The 18,286-nt window shown below is 33.0% G+C and overlaps 1 protein-coding gene across 2 annotated transcripts; it reads left to right on the top strand.

The window, feature by feature from the left end:
- The first annotated feature begins 15,432 nt into the window (after positions 1-15,432).
- LOC104884389 (phosphatidylglycerophosphate phosphatase 1, chloroplastic/mitochondrial) lies at positions 15,433-17,838 on the top strand. Of its 2 annotated transcripts, none has more exons than XM_048634974.2 (2): positions 15,433-15,744; positions 16,719-17,838. In XM_048634974.2, the coding sequence occupies exon 2, from the start codon at positions 16,847-16,849 to the stop codon at positions 17,765-17,767; it is 921 nt and encodes a 306-aa protein (XP_048490931.1). In that variant the 5' UTR covers positions 15,433-15,744; positions 16,719-16,846; the 3' UTR covers positions 17,768-17,838. The 2 variants fall into 2 exon arrangements, with proteins under 2 accessions (XP_048490931.1, XP_010667332.1); XM_010669030.4 differs by having other exon boundaries at positions 15,446-15,744; positions 16,819-17,838.
- Positions 17,839-18,286: the final 448 nt, after the last annotated feature.

Below are 18,286 nucleotides of genomic sequence, written 5' to 3'. Positions count from 1 at the left end.
ATATAATATTTATTTTGTACCACTTTGGACGTATTTTACACACTTAAAGAGACTTGATAGATCTTAATAGTATCACTTGCATTTCAATGTAACATGTTTTAAATTTTAAAATAAACAAAGAATATGTATGATAATTAATATTTACTTAGTACAATAAGTATTAATAAGTATATTATATAATTAAACAAAATTATTTGATGAACTTTTGTCTCGCCTTATATAGACTAATTTCAAAATTACAAGTTATCATAATATTTTGAATTAATAGTATTATTGACTAAATGTATATGAATATGAACTAAAAACTATTTATTGAATTTAATTAGTCTCGCCTTTGTAACAAATTCGTTACATATCAACTAATCACAAACTCATTAGATAACGCTTAATCACTCTTCTCGAGTGAAATTAGTAGTGTTACATATTGACTACTCCCTCCGTTTCCTAAAGATCTTCCTTGTTACTGCTCCTACAAATACCAAGGAGGATCAATTTGTGTGGGGTGTGTGGTGGGTAAAGTAGGAGAGAGAAAAGGATTAAGATAAATAAACAAATAAAAGGGGTCAAAGTAGGAGAGAGAAAGGGAGTAAAATTGAATTAATCTTTATTATATAAGGGAAGGGGGAGCAATGGTGTCCTCTTTTAAAATGCCTATTTTACCCCCCTTTCCTTTCTCAATTACAAAAGGAATGTCAATACCAAAATGGGTGTTTAACAAAACGACCGGAAATTAAATTTCAACATCACTCATAAATCACTTATATCAAGAAACTTTACAAATCACTCACATAATTGATAAAATCACGTTGAATTGATAAAATCGCGTTGAAAAAATCACGCAAACCACTAAACTTTACAAAAAACTAAAAATTAACTTACAAACTAAAACTAATATAGTAGGGCGTCAATACATACAAAAACATTCACAAAATCACTTACAAATCATTGTTCTTAAGAACTCACAAAATTCACTTACAAATCATTCTTTACCTAAACACACTATGCATAAAAATCTGTAAAAAAAAACATAAAATTTCGACGGGGATATCACACATTCGTCCATCGGCGATTTACAAACTTCTAAAAATAATTCTTTTAATCTTGCAAGTTATTTCAAATTAGTTAATAAAACAATAGCAATTCTTATGTAGTCGACTAACTGAAAAAGGAAGATAATATCAATTAGTTGAAATGGGCTTTTATACAATTAGGATTAAATTTAACCCTTTATTTTCACATGAAATGAGAGAACAAGATAAAAGTAACAAATTTAGTTTTTTAAAAAAATTCCAATATTAAAATTTCAGCTCATAACTTTTGCAAAAAATTCATTTTCAGAAATAAATTTTGAAAAAAAAACCAAAATCAAACTTTTCGCCAACGACTTTTGCAAAAATCAATTTTCGGAAAAAAAAATTACATTAATTTGCTAAAACCATTTTCAGAAAAAAAAAAATTACATTATTTTGCGAAAACAAATATCGAAATTAAGCACCAAGACAACTGTAAAATTTTGAAATTGAAAAAAGGGCTTTTATACAATTAGACTTAAATTTAATTCATTTTTATGTTAAATCAGAAAACAAGATAAAAGTAACGATTTTTGTTTTTATAAAACAATTCAATTGTGTATGAAAATTTATAATTTCATCTAAAATATAATTTTAAATATAAGACTGATGAAAATTTTAAATATAAATTTGTGAAATCTAATTTAGATGTTAGGCAAGGGGAAAAAAACTAAAATTGATTTATACTTTCCAGATTAAATTTTGGATGATAGAGAAATTATTGAAATCTATGATTTATGAAATTACCTTTCTTTGTTAGAAGATCGGCCCAAGAAAAAACTGAAGTTGGTTTGCTTCCTTCAAAAGTCGGTTGATACGGCTGATGGATTTTTGATGAACTGGGTTTCTTTAAAAGTAGATTTTTGATGAATTAGATCTACTGCTTTGCTTAAGACTTAAAAAGGCTGATTTTCTTATTGTATAGTGTATAGTTTGATGAATTAGGTTCCTTGAAAATATGGGGTGTAGATTTGTAGTGAGAGGAGAGAGAGAATGAATAGCAAAAGTAGTGGAATTATATTGATGTTGCCAAGTAGTGGAAAAGGTAGTGAAATATTTTTTGTTAAAACTCTAGAAGCATGCGCCTACAACACGTCACTCAAAATTTTGGGTTTCAAATACAAGTGTAGATCAGAGTATAAATTAGCCAAATTATAGTATGGGTTTCAAATACAAGTGTAGATCAAAGTATAAATTAGCCAAATTATAATATTATTGCATTGGAAATTCAACGTAAAAGATAATATGGACTCAATTTTTTTTTGTTCAATAGATATAAGTTTAACTAAGGGAGTAATACTGTAATGCTACTTAAATGCAAAGAGTTAATGACTGCTAAAGAAAGAACAAGATGTAGAAAGCAAATAGAAAGAAAAATGTGCTTCAATAAATGTGCTTCAATAAAATGTGCTTTTTTTTGGTCGGATGGTCTTCAGTTCACTCTCACTCTTCACCAATTTAAGTAGATTTTGAATTTTGGATTGTATGTGGAGGATTTTTATTAAATAGTAGATTATGAAAGTTTTCGGTTTCAAAGAATACTCATGGTTTTTACATCCACCAAATAAGACCATGGAAATTAATCAGTTCCACACCGTTGATTACATATTTCAAGTTGACTGGGCAAATGAGTGTGCGTGGATTTTCAAGAAAATTAATTAAAGTCAACAAAAAAGTAGTTACAAAAGTACTTTCATTACTTATACTTATTTATTAAAGTGTTTTTTAACACTATTTGATCGTATTTCAAAGAATCTTATTCACAAAATGAAGGTGAACTTAAATACTAACTTGCATGTTCTTTTTGTTTACTACTTAGTAATAATTAGGCCTAAAAATATCATCGCACGCATCGCGTGCATAAAAATCTAGTAATGTAATGGTGGACCATATGATAGGGACATGAGAGGGTAAAAAGGGGAAAAATTCCAAATAAGGAATAAAGTAAAAGAGTGAAGATCTTTTGGAAACGCACTTAAACGGAAAGAGGGAAGATCTTTAGGAAACGGAGGTAGTATATGTATATGAAAATGAAGTCGGCCTGTTAGATCGAATTTGTTGAATTCTAGTAGTCTTGCCTTTGTAACAAACTCGTTATGTAGCTCTTGATCACTCTTGCTGTGTAAAATCAATAGTGTTACATATTGAATTATTGTATATGAGAAAATTGTTAGATAGAACTTATAGAATTTAATTAGTCTCGCCTTTGTAACAAACTCGTTACGTATCACTCGATCACTCTTGTTGAGTGAAACCAATAGTGTTATTGACTTACTGTATATTGTTGTATAATATGAGCACTCTAAGAGGGGGGTGAATTATAGTGAGAGAATAAGCTATACTTTTTGCGGAATTAAAGCTAACTTGGGAACACACAATAGGAACACGAGAGATTTTAGCGAGGAAAAAACTTCCTAGGCCCAATAGAAGAAACAACCTCGACCACAAGGGATTTTAACTCAAACTTTCCACTATAATAGACCAAAACAACTTTGTTTACAATCCTATTATTTTTCTCTCGAGCCATAACTTAAGTTACTAAACTCAACGACAATTCCCACAATTGTCGTTCCTCTCAAACTTCACTGAAGTTACTTTCTCTTCCTCTTTCTCTTGCTTCACTCAAAGCTTCTCACACTTACAAGAGTTCAGTCAAACCCTTTACCAAAAATGCAATTTGTAAGACAATGGAAGAGTAATAACTCAAATAAATTAAGTATGAATTCTCTTTAGGAACGGCACTGACTCTTAAGACAACTAAGGATATTTAGCTAAGTCAGACACCAATTATTCTAAGGTTTAGGCGCCTATTTACAGACAAACTTAGGCAAGACATAAACTTATCCACTACTTAATCCATTATCCCATGATGTCCATGACTTTAATTACTTAATTAGTTTATATTAAATATTCCTTGAGTAGTAATTAACCCACTTCCTCCACTATTTAACTTAAAACAAAGAAGCAGTAAGTATACGTGGTTTTAGATACTTGGGGAATAATTAAACTATTTAAATTAATTATGACTTGGAAAATAATTAACTAAGCCCACTAACCATTAACTACAAACGTGTAGCAGTAGGTTTAGGCGTGATAACTGATCTTTGGGGAGTAAATAAAATATTTACTTGAAATAGTTTTTAGGAAAATATCTTTTGAAAATAAGTTGAATAAAAACGGAAATCATTTTTATATTTAAAAGAAAATCTTTTTAAAACCGGAAATGATATTTAATTTTGAAAACAAAATCTTTTAGTTTAATTAAAATATAAAAGATAAGATTAAAAACCGTTTGATATTTATCTTAATAAAATCAGAAAATCTATTAAATCTTTTCCTAACAAACTAATAACAAACTCCCTAAAATAATGGATCTAGTCAAAACTAACCTAAAACTTCTAACTAACCCGTTGGGCGCACAAGTAATGTTAGGCGCACCACTTATAAGTTATTTAGGTGTACCTAAGGCAATTTATAAGTCTGTTTCTTAACCTTGTTCCTAACTGTGCCAGTGTCTATACCTTTCATGGGAACAGAACCAAGTTCCGTTTGAGAATTCACTACAAACTAATTTGAGCTTTTACTCAACCTTAACAAGAAGATATTAAATACACCATAATGTATTCTAATCTTCACTCCAAGCTCGATACTTCATCATTCGAACTTCTTTACTTCGATCTTTGATTAATTCTCCATTTTAATCTTCAATCAAGTATTCTCTTTGCTCGAGAATGAAATACCTAGGATTAACATAAATAAAATGCAATATGTCTTTTGTGGTTAAGTCATCTTCAAAACTCAAGGGTCAACAATTTCCCACTTTTTGAAGATGGCAACAAAAAGCATATATAATACAATATTTAATTTAAATAAGTCATATAAAACTCTTTTAACAAAGTAATTCAACTAAGTTAAATTAAGTCTAATAAACTTGTTATTTTATTTTTTTAACTAAGAGAAAAACGAGATTTGAAATAAACATGAGAACATGAACTATGACTAGAGAATTATTTTCTCTTATTGCCTTTCTCTTTCCCCTTTTGGCATCTTCAAAAACATTATTCCGCGATTTCTGATGAAATTTATCTATCAAAACACATCACACCACCAAACTTTGTTAGAAACAATTGGTTAGTATAAGCAAATAACGCATTCAACTCTCAAAAACTGCAATCCAAGAATATTAGCCATTCAAGAGGCGCACACATGCAAAACGATTCAACTTAGAATTAGCAAATTAACATTGTTCCATTGTAGCATGCTAAGAAGGAAAGAAAGAAAAGACATAAAACAAAAGGTTTGTTCCCATAATAAAAAAACTAAACTAAGAAGAGTGTTTAAGGCTTAGGAGAGGAAGGTTGTTCGACCACTTCTTCCACCACATCATCCAATTTAGTCATCACTTCCTTATGATTTCCGGCAACTGTTTGATCAAGCTTGAGCACGATATCCTCCAAATTCATCAATTTCGTGTTCATATTTTGGAGGGATGTGGTCATATGCCCAAATTGCTCCATAATCATCTTTTGACCATCCAAAGCCTTGTCAACCTTGCTCATCAACCCTTGCACTAACCCATTCACACCCTTAGCTTCATTTGCAAATTCCATCATAGCTTCCGAGTGACCCATGACCAATGTAAACAAGTAATCTAACCTTCGAGCATGAGCTCATGTACCAATGGTAGGGTTTTGGGATGAAGAAGGTGAGGTGTTAGGAGGATTAGTGGTAGCACACTTTTCCTTAAGATTAGGAACAACCGGTTATTCCTCTGAGATGGGAACAACTGCTGATTTCTTGCCTTTGGGAACAGGAGATGGAGGTGATTTGGGAGGAGGAGGGATTGGAGTGTTTTGTGGTTTAAAAGGAGGTGGAGATGCAGTTTTTGGTGGAGATGAAGTGGTAAGGGGGATGGTATCCATAGGAACAGGAGTTTATTCCCTGGAAGGAGGAAAACAAGCATCATAAACTTCTTTAGCAATCACGCTAACTTCATCATCATTAACACTTTCTTCCTCATCATGCGAAGGAGAGTTAAGAACTTTAAATTTCGAACTCTTTGACTAGTTCGAGTAGCTCTCACAACCGGTTTCACCAATTCTTCCGTTTCAACCACTTTCTTCCCTTTTTCTTTTTCCAATTTTTCATTTTTCTTTGCTTTCTTTTTCGATTTTTTCGGTTTCCTCTTGTTCTTTTTCTTTTTCCTTCTCTACTTCAATATCAACTTCTTCATCCTCTTCTTCATCACAGTCATCTTCTTCCTCATCATCATCCACATTAGCTCTTACTTTTATCACTTCGCCATTTACAACACACACATTCAAATTGTTCAATGCACGAACGTTTAGCAAGTTTAACGTAGACACACCAATATTTGAAACCCCGGTAATCTTCACATTAAACTTAAGTAAAATTTCCGTAACAAGAGCTCCATAACCAACAACAAATCCTTTTCAATACAATGACTCATGTGTTGAATCATCAAGGATGGAAAATTTATGTGGTTGTGGGAGGCGAGGCAGTGAATGTAAATCAAGTCTAACATGCTAACTTGAGCACGCTTAGAAAGGCAAGGTAAAAGGGCTTTCTTTAAAATGTGGAAGAGTATTTTGTGGTAAGGAAAGAGAAGATTGTGATGAAGAAAGGTAGTTCCTCTTTTTCCACCATATTTCACAATCAATTCATCAAAGGAAATATCAGAAAAGGGATAAGAGCCTCGTTGTTTCTTAAAATATGCATTAGTTCCCTTCACAGGAACACCGAGTAGATTTCCCAAAAACTCAGCATTAAAATCAATCTCAGTTCCCTTAACAAGATTAGAACAATTTCCTTCTTCATCAATTGAAAAGTTTTCACAAAATTCATCCATAAGTTTGGGAATTAAACATTGTCCATAACAATTTTCGAAAAGGTGGCCCCAACCTTGAAATTTAATCAATTCAAGCAATTGACGAAAATTAACCTTTCTACACCAAGAAATATCAATGCAAAAGCCATGAACATACCGTTTTGCGACTGATTTTCGTTTTGCAACCTTGATTGTTCCTCTCACAGGAACAGTCAGTTCCCCCTTAATTTTTGCATGTGATTCCTCTACTTCGTTTCCCAAGTTATTTCTTCAGTTTGCTTCCTCTTTCTCAAGATCCTTTTTGATGGATTGGGAGAGATATCCATGGGAGTTGGAGATTCGGTGTGAGTGGAAGAGGGAGAGGAGTTTTCGGGTTTTTGGTTAGATAGAGAGTGAGAAGTTTGTGAGATGTTCATGATTTTGGAAGGTTTTCGGTTTTATTGAAGGTGAAAAGGTGTAATTTTTGGTTTAGGTGGGTAAACTAGGGAGTAATTTGTGAAGGAAGGTGAAAAGTAAAATAAATTTACTTAACCGTGTATTGTACACGGTTTGAAAAAAAATTAACCTAAAGCAGCAAATGCAATAAATATTCTAATGGCTTCTAATCGAGCAATAGGAGCAAAAGTTTCTTCATAGTCGATACCTTCCTGTTGATTGTATCCTTTCACAACCAAACGAGCCATGTTCCTCACTATGGTTCCGAACTTATCCAACTTGTTTCTAAACACCCATTTCAAACCAATAACCTTATTGTGTTTATTTAGGTTCAAGGTGTCAACCTTGTTTCTTTCAATTGATGAGTTCATCTTGCATAGCTACAATCCATCAGCATCAGTGAGAGCTTCTTCATGGTTTGGATTCCATCATAGAAAATAGCATGAAAAGCAAAAAATTTCTAATTTGAGATCTCGTTTGAGTTCCCTTGTTTATGTCACTGATTATGAGTTCCACTGGATGGGAACGATGAGTTTTCCAAGGCTTTGGTTGGAAATCCTGGAGAAATTGATTTCCTTGATTATCTTCATTTCCTGTTCTTGGGAACCAGGTTCAACAATAGTGGATTCATTCACTTGTGTACCTCACCTAGTTCTTCTTCTTCGTGGAACAGAACAGATGTTTCCTTAGGCTTTGTTCCCATGACTTCTTCTTCTTCCAAAGTCTCATCAATAAGATTTGTTCTTACCAAACCTATTCGAAGTCTCATCAACTGTGTGCTTGGAACAAGTTATTTTGTTTCATCAAAAATAAATGCACACTTTCTTCTACACACATAGACCTTTTATTATAAACTCTATAAGCTTTGCTACTAGAAGAGTATCCTAGAATTACAGCTTCATCACTTCTAACATTAAATTTTCTAATATTTTGTTTCCCATTATTATGAACAAAACATTTACATCCAAATGTTCTGAAATATGTAATATTGGGTTTTTACCAAAATATAGCTCATAAGGAGTTTTATTTAACAAAGGTCTCACCATGGCACGATTTATAATATGACAAGCAGTATTCACAGCTTCGGCCCAAAAGTTCATAGGAAGACCACTAGCTTAACATAGTCCTAGCCATTTCCTCTAATGTTCTATTCTTCCTTTCAACAACACCATTTTGTTGAGGTGTTCTATGGGAGGAGAAATTATGATCTAAGCCATGTTCCCTACTAAAGTTTTCAAATTCTTTGCCATGGTCGGATCTAAGGTGTACAATTTTTGACCACTCAAATTTTGAACTTTCTTTGCAAAGACAAGGAACTCATCATAAGTCTCGTCCTTGCTAGAAAGAAAAATAACCCATGTAAATCTAGAGAAGTCATTACAATAACCAACACATATTTCTTGCCACTCCTACTTTATATCCTCATAGGTCCAACAAATCCATATGAATAACTCTAATGGTCTTGTGGTACTTACCACATTTCTGGACTTAAAGGAGGATCTAACATGCTTCCTTTAGCACGCATCACAAACAGATCTAAATGAACCTTCATTGAAGGTAGACCTAAAACTAGTTCTTTAGAACGAAGTTTGTCAAGCAAAGAAAAACTAGCATGACCTAGACGCATATGCCATAAAAGAAATCATCATCAATAACACTAAGGCATGTAAATTTTTGGGAACAAGGTTAGATCCACAACATATGTGTTCCCTTCTTTGTTCCTTCCAAAACAACATCCTTTGTGCTTTTGTTGACATTAGACATTTTTCACTATTAAACTTACAAAGTTCCCTTTATCACAAAATTGGGAAATACTTAACAAATTATGCTTCAAACCATTAACTAGAAAAATGTTATCTATGGAATGTGATGATGACTTACCAACTTTGTCCATGGCAACTATGTTACGTTTCATTTGCACCAAAAGTACACTTCCACCATCATAGGCTGAGAGTGAGAGAAATCTTGATTTATCTCCAGTCATATGCTTAGAACAACCATTCTAGGTACCATGTGTTTCCCCCTCACTCCAACCTGCAAGAAAACTAATTGTTAGAGTTAGGAACCCAATCTTTCTTGGGTTCCTTTCCTTCAGGAACAATAGTTTCTTTTTCCAAGTTAATTTACTTGTTTCCAAGTTTTCGTTAATGCGACCAAGTCTAATAGGACATGAGTTCCTATAATGACCAGTGTTCCCACAAAACATACAAACTTTATCACTTGGTAAATCAACTCTCTTTTTAGGTTTTTCAAATTTCTTTTTGTGATTAAAACCAAGACCTTTGGTTCGTTTTGTTTGAGGGTTCTTAATCCAATTAGGGATAGGTAGGATTTTCTTCGTGTTCCTACTTAAGTGTAGTTCCCCTTCAAGTTCCTTGTTTTCTTTTTCCAAAAACAAACATGATTTTTCAATTCGTTATTTCAGATTTGAAACTTTGAAGGGAACTGACTTAATGTCAAAGGAACTCACTTCAGGAACAAACTCTTTTAATTGATACTCAAGGCTTAACAAGTAGTTCTCTTTTTAAGATTTTCGAAATCCTCTTTTAATTTTAGATTTTTATCAACAAATATAAAAATCTTTTTTCAATATCAGTTCGAATACTTTTAAGCCAAGAGGTATGTTCCTTCGCAACTATAAAGCATGTTGACATTGTTTAGTTTAATGGACTCATCTTTGCAATCTTCAGGCATCAACTATAAACTCAAATAATTTTTCTTTACTTAAAGAATTAAGACGAGTTTTGATAGTGTCTAGACTTGCCTCAAGAGATTCAATCTCTTCATCAGATTCGGAATTGTCAAGAGCCATGAGACAAAAGTTTGAGTCTCCTCATTTGGTTGAGGATCATCTTCTTCTTCGGAGTCAGAATCTCCCCATGCAGCAACCATAGCTTTCTTCATATCAGATCGAATATAGGAACTTTTGTATTCCTTGTTCCTATCTTTGCTTCGTTCCCTTCCTTTGCCTTTGTCTTGTTCCCATTGGGGACATTCCTTGATAAAGTATTCGAAACTGCCAAACTTATGACAAACAAATTTGTTAGAATATTTCTTATTTTTACCTTTGTAGTATCCATTCTTCATGTTCCTAAACATCCTTTTGAATTTTCGGACCATGAGAGCGGATTTTTCTTCGTCAGTTTCCGAGTCATCACTTTCATCAGCTTTTAAGGCAATGGATTTTTGCTTGGACTTATCTCCATTCTCATTGTCCATTTGCAGCTCGTGAGTCATAAGGGAACCAGCAAGTTGTTCCAGATTGAACTTCGTAAAGTCCTTAGTTTCTTGTAAGGCAGTAACCTTAGCCATCCATCGATCTCTAGGAAGGCTCCTTAGGACCTTTCGTACCTGTTCCTCATAAGTAATTATTGTTCCAAGAGATGTTAGCTCATTAATAATATTAGTAAAACGTGTAAACATGTCTTGAATAGATTCTTTTGGTTTCATTTGAAAGAGTTCATATTGATTCATCAAAAGATCTATTTTTGATCTCTTAACTTCACTCGTACCTTCATGAGTGACTTCAAGGAGATCCCAAATTTGTTTTGCGGTTTTGCATCCCATGACACGATTGTGTTCATGAGGTCCAAGACCACAATGAAGCAGTTTTATAGCAAGAGCATTAATTTCCATTTTTTCGAAATCTTCTTTATCGAAATCAAACATGGATTTAGGAATTACCTCGTTCTTGTCATTCGTGGTAGTGACTTCAAAATCGCCTACCTCTATGACTCTCCATACCTAGTAATTGTCGGCTTTGATGAAGATCTCCATTCTGTTCTTCCAGTAGGTTAGAACTTACCATTGAACATTGGTGGCCTCTGGTAGAGTACCCTTCTTCAGTTTCTCTCTGTATTCATATTTTCCAAGATCTCGAACTCAACAGGGTTTCCTGATTTTAGAGTTCCCGCTCTATACCAATTGTTGTATAATATGAGCACTATAAGAGGGGGTGAATTATAGTGAAGAATAAGCTATACTTTTTGCGGAATTAAAAGTAACTTGGGAACAAACAATGGAACACGAGAGATTTTAGCGAGGAAAAACTTCCTAGGCCCAGTAGGAAGAAACAACCTCGACCACAAGGGATTTTAACTCAAACTTTCCACCATAATAGGCTAAAACAACTTTAATCCTATTACTTTTCTCTCGAGCTACAACTTAAGTTACTAAACTCAAGTTCCCAACGACAGTTCCCACAACTGTCGTTCCTCTCAAACTTCACTCGAAGTTACTTTCTCTTTCTCTTTCTCTTGCTTCACTCAAAGCTTCTCACACTTACAAGAGTTCACTCAAACCCTTTACCAAAAATACAATTTTTAAGACAATGGAAGAGTAATAACTCAAATAAAGTAAGTATGAATTCTCTTAGGAAAGACACTGACTCTTAGAAACTAAGATAATTAGCTAAGTCAGACACAAATTTGTTCTAAGGTTTAGGCGCCTATTTATAGACAATTTAGCAAGACATAAACTTATCCACATTAATCCATTATCCCATGATGTCCATGACTTTAATTAAAATTAGTTTATATTAAATATTCCTTGAGTAGTAATTAACCACTTCCTCCACTACTTAACTTAAAACAAGAAGCAGTAAGTATTACGTGGTTTTAGATACTTGGGGAATAATGAAACTATTTAAATTAATTAAGACTTGGGAAATAAATAACTAAGCCCACTAACCACTAACTACAAATGTGTAGCAGTAGGTTTAGGCGTGATAGCTGATCTTTGGGGAGTAAATAAAATATTTACTTAAAATAGTTTTTACGAAAATATCTTTTAAAAATAAGTTGAATAAAAACGGAAATCATTTCTATATCTAAAAGAAAATCTTTTTAAGACCGGAAATGATATTTAATTTTGAAAACAAAATCTTTTAGTTTAATTAAAATATATAAGATAAGATTAAAAACCGTTTGATATTTATCTTAATAAAATCAGAAAATCAATTTAAAATTTTTCCTAACAAACTAATAACAAACTCCCTATAATAATGGATCTAGTCAAAACTAACCTAAAACTTCTAACTAGCCTGTTATGCGCACAAGTAATGTTAGGCGCACCACTTAGAAGTTATTTAGGTGTTCCTAAGGCAGTTTATAAGTCTATCCTTAACCTTGTTCCTAACGGCGCCAGTGTCTGTTCCTTTCATGGGAATAGAACCAAGTTCCGCTTGAGAATTCACTACAAACTAAATTGAGTTTTTACTCAACCTTAACAAGAAGATATTAAATACACCCTAATGTATTCTAATCTTCACTCCAAGCTCGGTACTTCATAATTCGAACATCTTCACTTCGATCTTTGATTACTTCTCCATTTTAATCTTCAATCAAGTATTCTCTTTGCTCGAGAATGAAATACCTAGCATTAACATAAATAAAATGCAATATGTCTTTTGTGGTTAAGTCATCTTCAAAACTCAAGGGTATGAATGAAAAGTATAAGATTTAGTTTATTGAATTTAATTAGTCTCCCTTTCATAACAAACTCGTTACATCGTAGATCGATCACTCTTGTTAAGTGAAATCAATATCGTTATTAAATAATCGTATATGAATATGAAGGAAAACTATTTGATCGAATTTATTGGATTTAACTTGTCTCGCACTCAGAAAAACTCGTTATATGGAGCTTGTTAGTTTTATTGACTAATTGTATATGAATACAAAGGAAAACTTCCGATCAAATTTATTGGATTTAACTAGTCTCGCACTCAAAACAAACTTGTTATATGGAGCTTGTTTAATCTTATGGAAATTCCCACTTGTAGGCTCTTATTCTTGAGAATTATCAATGGTAGATTTGAATTTTTTTTCCCCATTGATAGGCCTCAATTTTCCTAATTTACCTAAACATAGCATTAATGAAGCTTAAACATTTATTTCATGTTTAATTTTAAACTTATGTTAAGTTTTGCCTAAGCCCTACTAACCATGATTTATTTAGGTGCAAGAGTCGGTCAATATTAATCTTTATGATGAATCCTAACATATCTTGGTATATTGTATACAGTTAGTACTTAGTAGTATGCATATTTTTTATGTGCTTTCTAATATAGTGAAATATTCACTATTCTATGACTTCTGATATATATAATGCATACCCAAGGGAAAAATATTACACAGTGACGGAGTAAGAAGATGAATATATGCCATGGATTTATATATATTTTTTTTTTACAAAAAGAACAACAAAGGTGAGTAACAGTCACAAGGCAACACATTTCATAATGGGAAGGGGAGGTCAGGATGGAGGGAAAGTGAAATCAAAATTGGAGGGAAATTTTTTTTGTTATCAATTAAAAGTTTTGACCTAAGTAAATCATGGTTAGTAGCGCTTAGACAAAACTTAACAAAATTATTAAAACGAAACATAAAATTTATCTTTAATCCTAATTATTGCTACATTTGGGTAAATTAGGAAAATTGATGCCTAACAATGCAAAGAAAAAAAATTGAATCTACTATTAGGAATTCTCAAGAATAGGAGCCCACCATTGACAATTTTCCTTAATATTGTGTGAAATTAATTAGTAGTTTAATTGACTAATTATATATGAATACGAATGAAAACTATAAGATCGAATTTATTTGATTTAATCAATCACGCCCTTTTAACAAACCCATTAGATCATACTCTTATTGAGTGAATTTAATAGTTTTATTAACTAATTTTATATAAATAAGAACGAAGGAGTCATCTCGGTCTTCTCGAAAAGGAACGCTTTGACCGCCGGGTGCAAATGGATAGCTCTAGAACAAGCTCTGGCGACTTTACTTGGAACTTATTGGATGTCATCAGTCTCGCCCTCCCAACATACTCGATAGATCTTGTTGAGTGAAATTAAATTTTAATTGAAAGAAAATAATAAGACTTAGTTTATTGAAGTTAATCAGTTTCGTCCTCTTAACAAATTTAATCAATCTCGGCCTCCTAACAATTTTTGTAGAATAGTGATATCACTCAAAAGGCTAAGAGAATGATGAACAATAATTTAGCATTTGTGAACCATAATCAGCAGGCATATTTTCCTTTCTAAATAATATTGTAGAAATTTCGGTCATTTATTTGAGTTTGTCTTGTAAGAGACCGCCTACTTTTAAATTAAAATTAGGCAATGATAAGCCCAATATTAAAAAGAAAATTAGCCCAATAGTGACTAAGTTAATTTCTTTCGGTGACTAGTTTAATCTATTTAGTAACTAGGTCTACTTTTATATTAAAATTAGACCGTCTCTTTTAATAATTTTTGCATTTATTTTGGGTATAATGTCATAAAGTATTCTATTCTCTATATGAGGTTGAGGTGGTGGAGTAGTGGAATCGCTTTTCATCTTGTATACCTGAGGTCTAGGGATCAAACCTCATATGACTCATTTGAGGATTTCTTCTTTATCCTCCCTCAAGTGATACTTAAAAAAAAATTATATTCTCTATATGCAGTACGTGAGCTATGACCAACAGGAAACCATCAAATAAAGTTTATATTAGAGAATAGGGGTGTTAATGAACAGGCTCGGCTCGACTCGTTACAATTTTACTCGAACTCGAGCCAAGTATCGAGCTTAATTTTCTAGTTAAACTTACCTTAAAAATGAATTTGAGTTAAAAAAAAACTAAATTATATACATAAGTTCATACTACTTTATTTGGGTTTTTAACAACTATTGTGCAAAATTTAAATATAGCTTTTCATTTAATTTTATAATATAAAAAATGATATAGCTAAAATATAATTTGAGCCTGCTCACAAATTTTTCGAATCGAACTTTGTTATGCACATCTCTAGAAAATTTTGAGCCAAGCTCCAATAATTTGCAAACTAGTTAGGCTCGTTGAGAAATTGCGAGTTGTCAACAAATAATAGTTATTAGTTCTAGGTCAACGATTCATAATTCTAAGATTCCTTTGAGAGTATAAATAAGCGTTAAATAACTTTTACTAGTTTTTATGCACAAAAAGCCCTAAAGACTGCATATATCGGATCGTCGTTTTCTTAAGGTACAGAGACATCCCTAAATAATTTTCTTATACCAAGCTCAACTTAACCTAGTGATTAGGAAAAAATCGACCAACCTTAGAGTTGGAAGTTCGATTCTCACTAGGGTTTTTCGGGAAAGAGTTTACCTTACCATCCCCTATTCTCAAAAGTATCTTCCCGCAACCGAAACCAGGTTAAATTGCAAGAACTTTTGATCTTCCAAAACCTTCATTTACCCATAAGACCCACCCAAAAAAAAAAAAGCAAAATACAGGTTTAAACTTGAATAAGTTGAGTCTTTCTCACTCCTCAGACCTCACGCTGCACCTCCGTATTACTCCAACCCCACTCGTGTCTTAATGTTTCCGTCCTCCGCTCGCCCACCGATTTTTTGAGAGGTAAGTTTGCAGCTCCTTTTTTTAACCCAAATTTATTTATTTCAAAACTAATGATTGTTATTTAGAATCGAAACTACTCCGTCAATAATGAAATTTGTTGTGATTTGTGAATTGGAACTAGTGATTTGTTGTGAATTTCTGATTTTCGTGATTTATTAGAATTCAAGTTACTCCATCAAAATGGAGTTCGGAGGATAAAATGTTGAATTGGTGTGATTTTTTATTTTAAACAAGTCAATTGTTGTGAATGTGTGATTTCTATTATTAGAATTTAGGTCCACTGTCATTTAATCTTTTGGTTGTTTGAATGTATAATTGCATATTGGTGATAGTCAATGAATTATTGGTTTGTTCCAGTAGTTGATTGGGTAAAATTTGTCAATTAGGTATTCTATAATTGCAAGTGTATCACTCCTAATAGCTCTTGAATAATATGTTCAAATTTTTTTAACTTATGATTGAAAGATGAGAAACAAAAGTAGAAATTTATGTTTGAAAATTTGTCAATTAGGTATTCTATAATTGCGAGTGTATCACTCCTAATAGCTCTTGAATAATTTGTTTAAATTTTTTAACTTATGATTGAAAGATGAGAAATAAAAGTAGAAAATTATGTTTAAAAATTTGCAATTAGGTATTCTATAATTGCGAGTGTATCACTCCTAATAGCTCTTGAATAATTTGTTTAAATTTTTTAACTTATGATTGAAAGATGAGAAATAAAAGTAGAAAATTTTGTTTAAAAATTTGTCAATTAGGTATTTTATAATTGCGAGTGTATCACTCCTAATAGCTCTTGTATAATTTGGTAAAATTATTGTGCTATGATTGAAGGATGGTGGAGGGAACTAACAAAAGTATGATTCACTATACCATATAGAACCTACAAATTTATAGTTGAGCCATTGACCTATTTGAGTTGTATTAACCCTGCAACGCACAAGCACTCACCTAGTTTGTTTTTATTTATACAGGTTAAATTTTTTGAATAATTTTGCGATGGTCTGTTTTAAAAATTGGGCAATGTGTATGATGCTCTTATTAGGCCTAATAATTTCTAATTAAACATTTCAGCCCAAGCTTACGGTCAGTCCAACTACACATGATCAACCTCATCTGCCCACAGTCAATTCCCCTGCTGTCCTTGCCACATATTCGCCGATGTTCACCCCCACCAAGTTGCAGCACAAAAAACTTCTTTAATTTACCCCAAATCAAAATCAAGACCAAAACAAGACCACTTAAGAGACCCAACAATCTCTGTGTGAGTAGAGAGAAAGAAAACATCATCCTCAGTGTTGAAGAAACCTCAAATTTTTTCTGCTCCATTTTCACAAACATGTCGTGGGCAAAACTGAAAGCTGCAATAGGCCAACGATTCAATCTCGAGGGCATCATTTTTGCTTTGAGAATCCTCACAAAGGACCCTGATTTGCTTCTTTCTCACCTCAAAGTCCCAAATATACGTTATATAAATTGGGAAGAACTCCATCGTAGGGGCTTCAAAGGGGTTGTTTTCGACAAGGATAACACAATCACCTTACCTTACTCTTTGAACTTATGGGACCCACTAAAGGTTTCCTTAGAGAAATGCAAAGCTGTCTTCGGTGAAGAGAATGTTGCTGTGTTCAGTAACTCGGTGGGGCTATATGAGTTTGACCCGGACGAGTCAAAAGCGGAGGCGTTGGAGAGAGAAATGGGGATCAGAGTAATAAGACATAGGGTGAAGAAGCCAGCTGGAAGTGCAGAGGAAATAGAGAAGCAACTGGGTTGTCAATATATGGAGGTTGTTATGGTGGGTGATCGCCGGTTCACTGATATTGCTTTTGGGAACCGGAATGGTTTCCTGACTGTTTTTACTGAACCACTGACTGGTGAAGGCGAGAACTTCGTTGTAAAGATGGTTAGGAAGTTTGAAGAGTATGTGGTTGAGAATCGGTTTAGGAGAGGTTTGAAGGTTAGGAATCACTGTCTTTTGGCTACTTGTGAAGTTAATTTGCTTTGTTTAAATGATCCCTTGTAGCTTATGGTGATTTACTACAGTTTGTAGGATTTGTTCTTTTATAATATTGTTTTACTATGAAAGTTTCTTCATTGTGTGGTTATTCTACTTGATTTTTGTACCTGTAAACTCACGCACTAAGCAGACTCAAGTGCCACTAAATAGACCTAGGATTTAGGAAGCAAAGAAGCTGTCAGCTCGGCATCTTTTTTTGTGATTCAGATATCCCATAGGCTGCTGTCAAGATAATTGCTCGACAAACTTCACTCTATTGTTTCTGCCAAATTTCATAAATAGTATTCCCATAAACACATTTTTATAATATAGAGCTGGTTATGATTAAATACTGGTCATGGGTTGAGTTAGGCTGGATTTTTGCTCAAAAAAGTGGCTTGGGCTGGACCGTAAATTGTGCCCAAACTTGCTGTTGGTCGGGCTAGTTTGGGTTTTTGGGCCCAATGCAATATTTGTCTAAGACAACAGGTTCCGAATCATGCCAAAAGTCTGTTAATTTTGCCCACAAAAACCGACCCGATCGTT

Source organism: Beta vulgaris, chromosome 8 (genome assembly GCF_026745355.1).
Source record: "Beta vulgaris subsp. vulgaris cultivar EL10 chromosome 8, EL10.2, whole genome shotgun sequence".
Classification (NCBI taxonomy): Eukaryota; Viridiplantae; Streptophyta; class Magnoliopsida; order Caryophyllales; family Amaranthaceae; genus Beta; species Beta vulgaris.
Note: the sequence above shows the minus strand (reverse complement) of the source record. Positions and strands in the feature narration are given on the sequence as shown.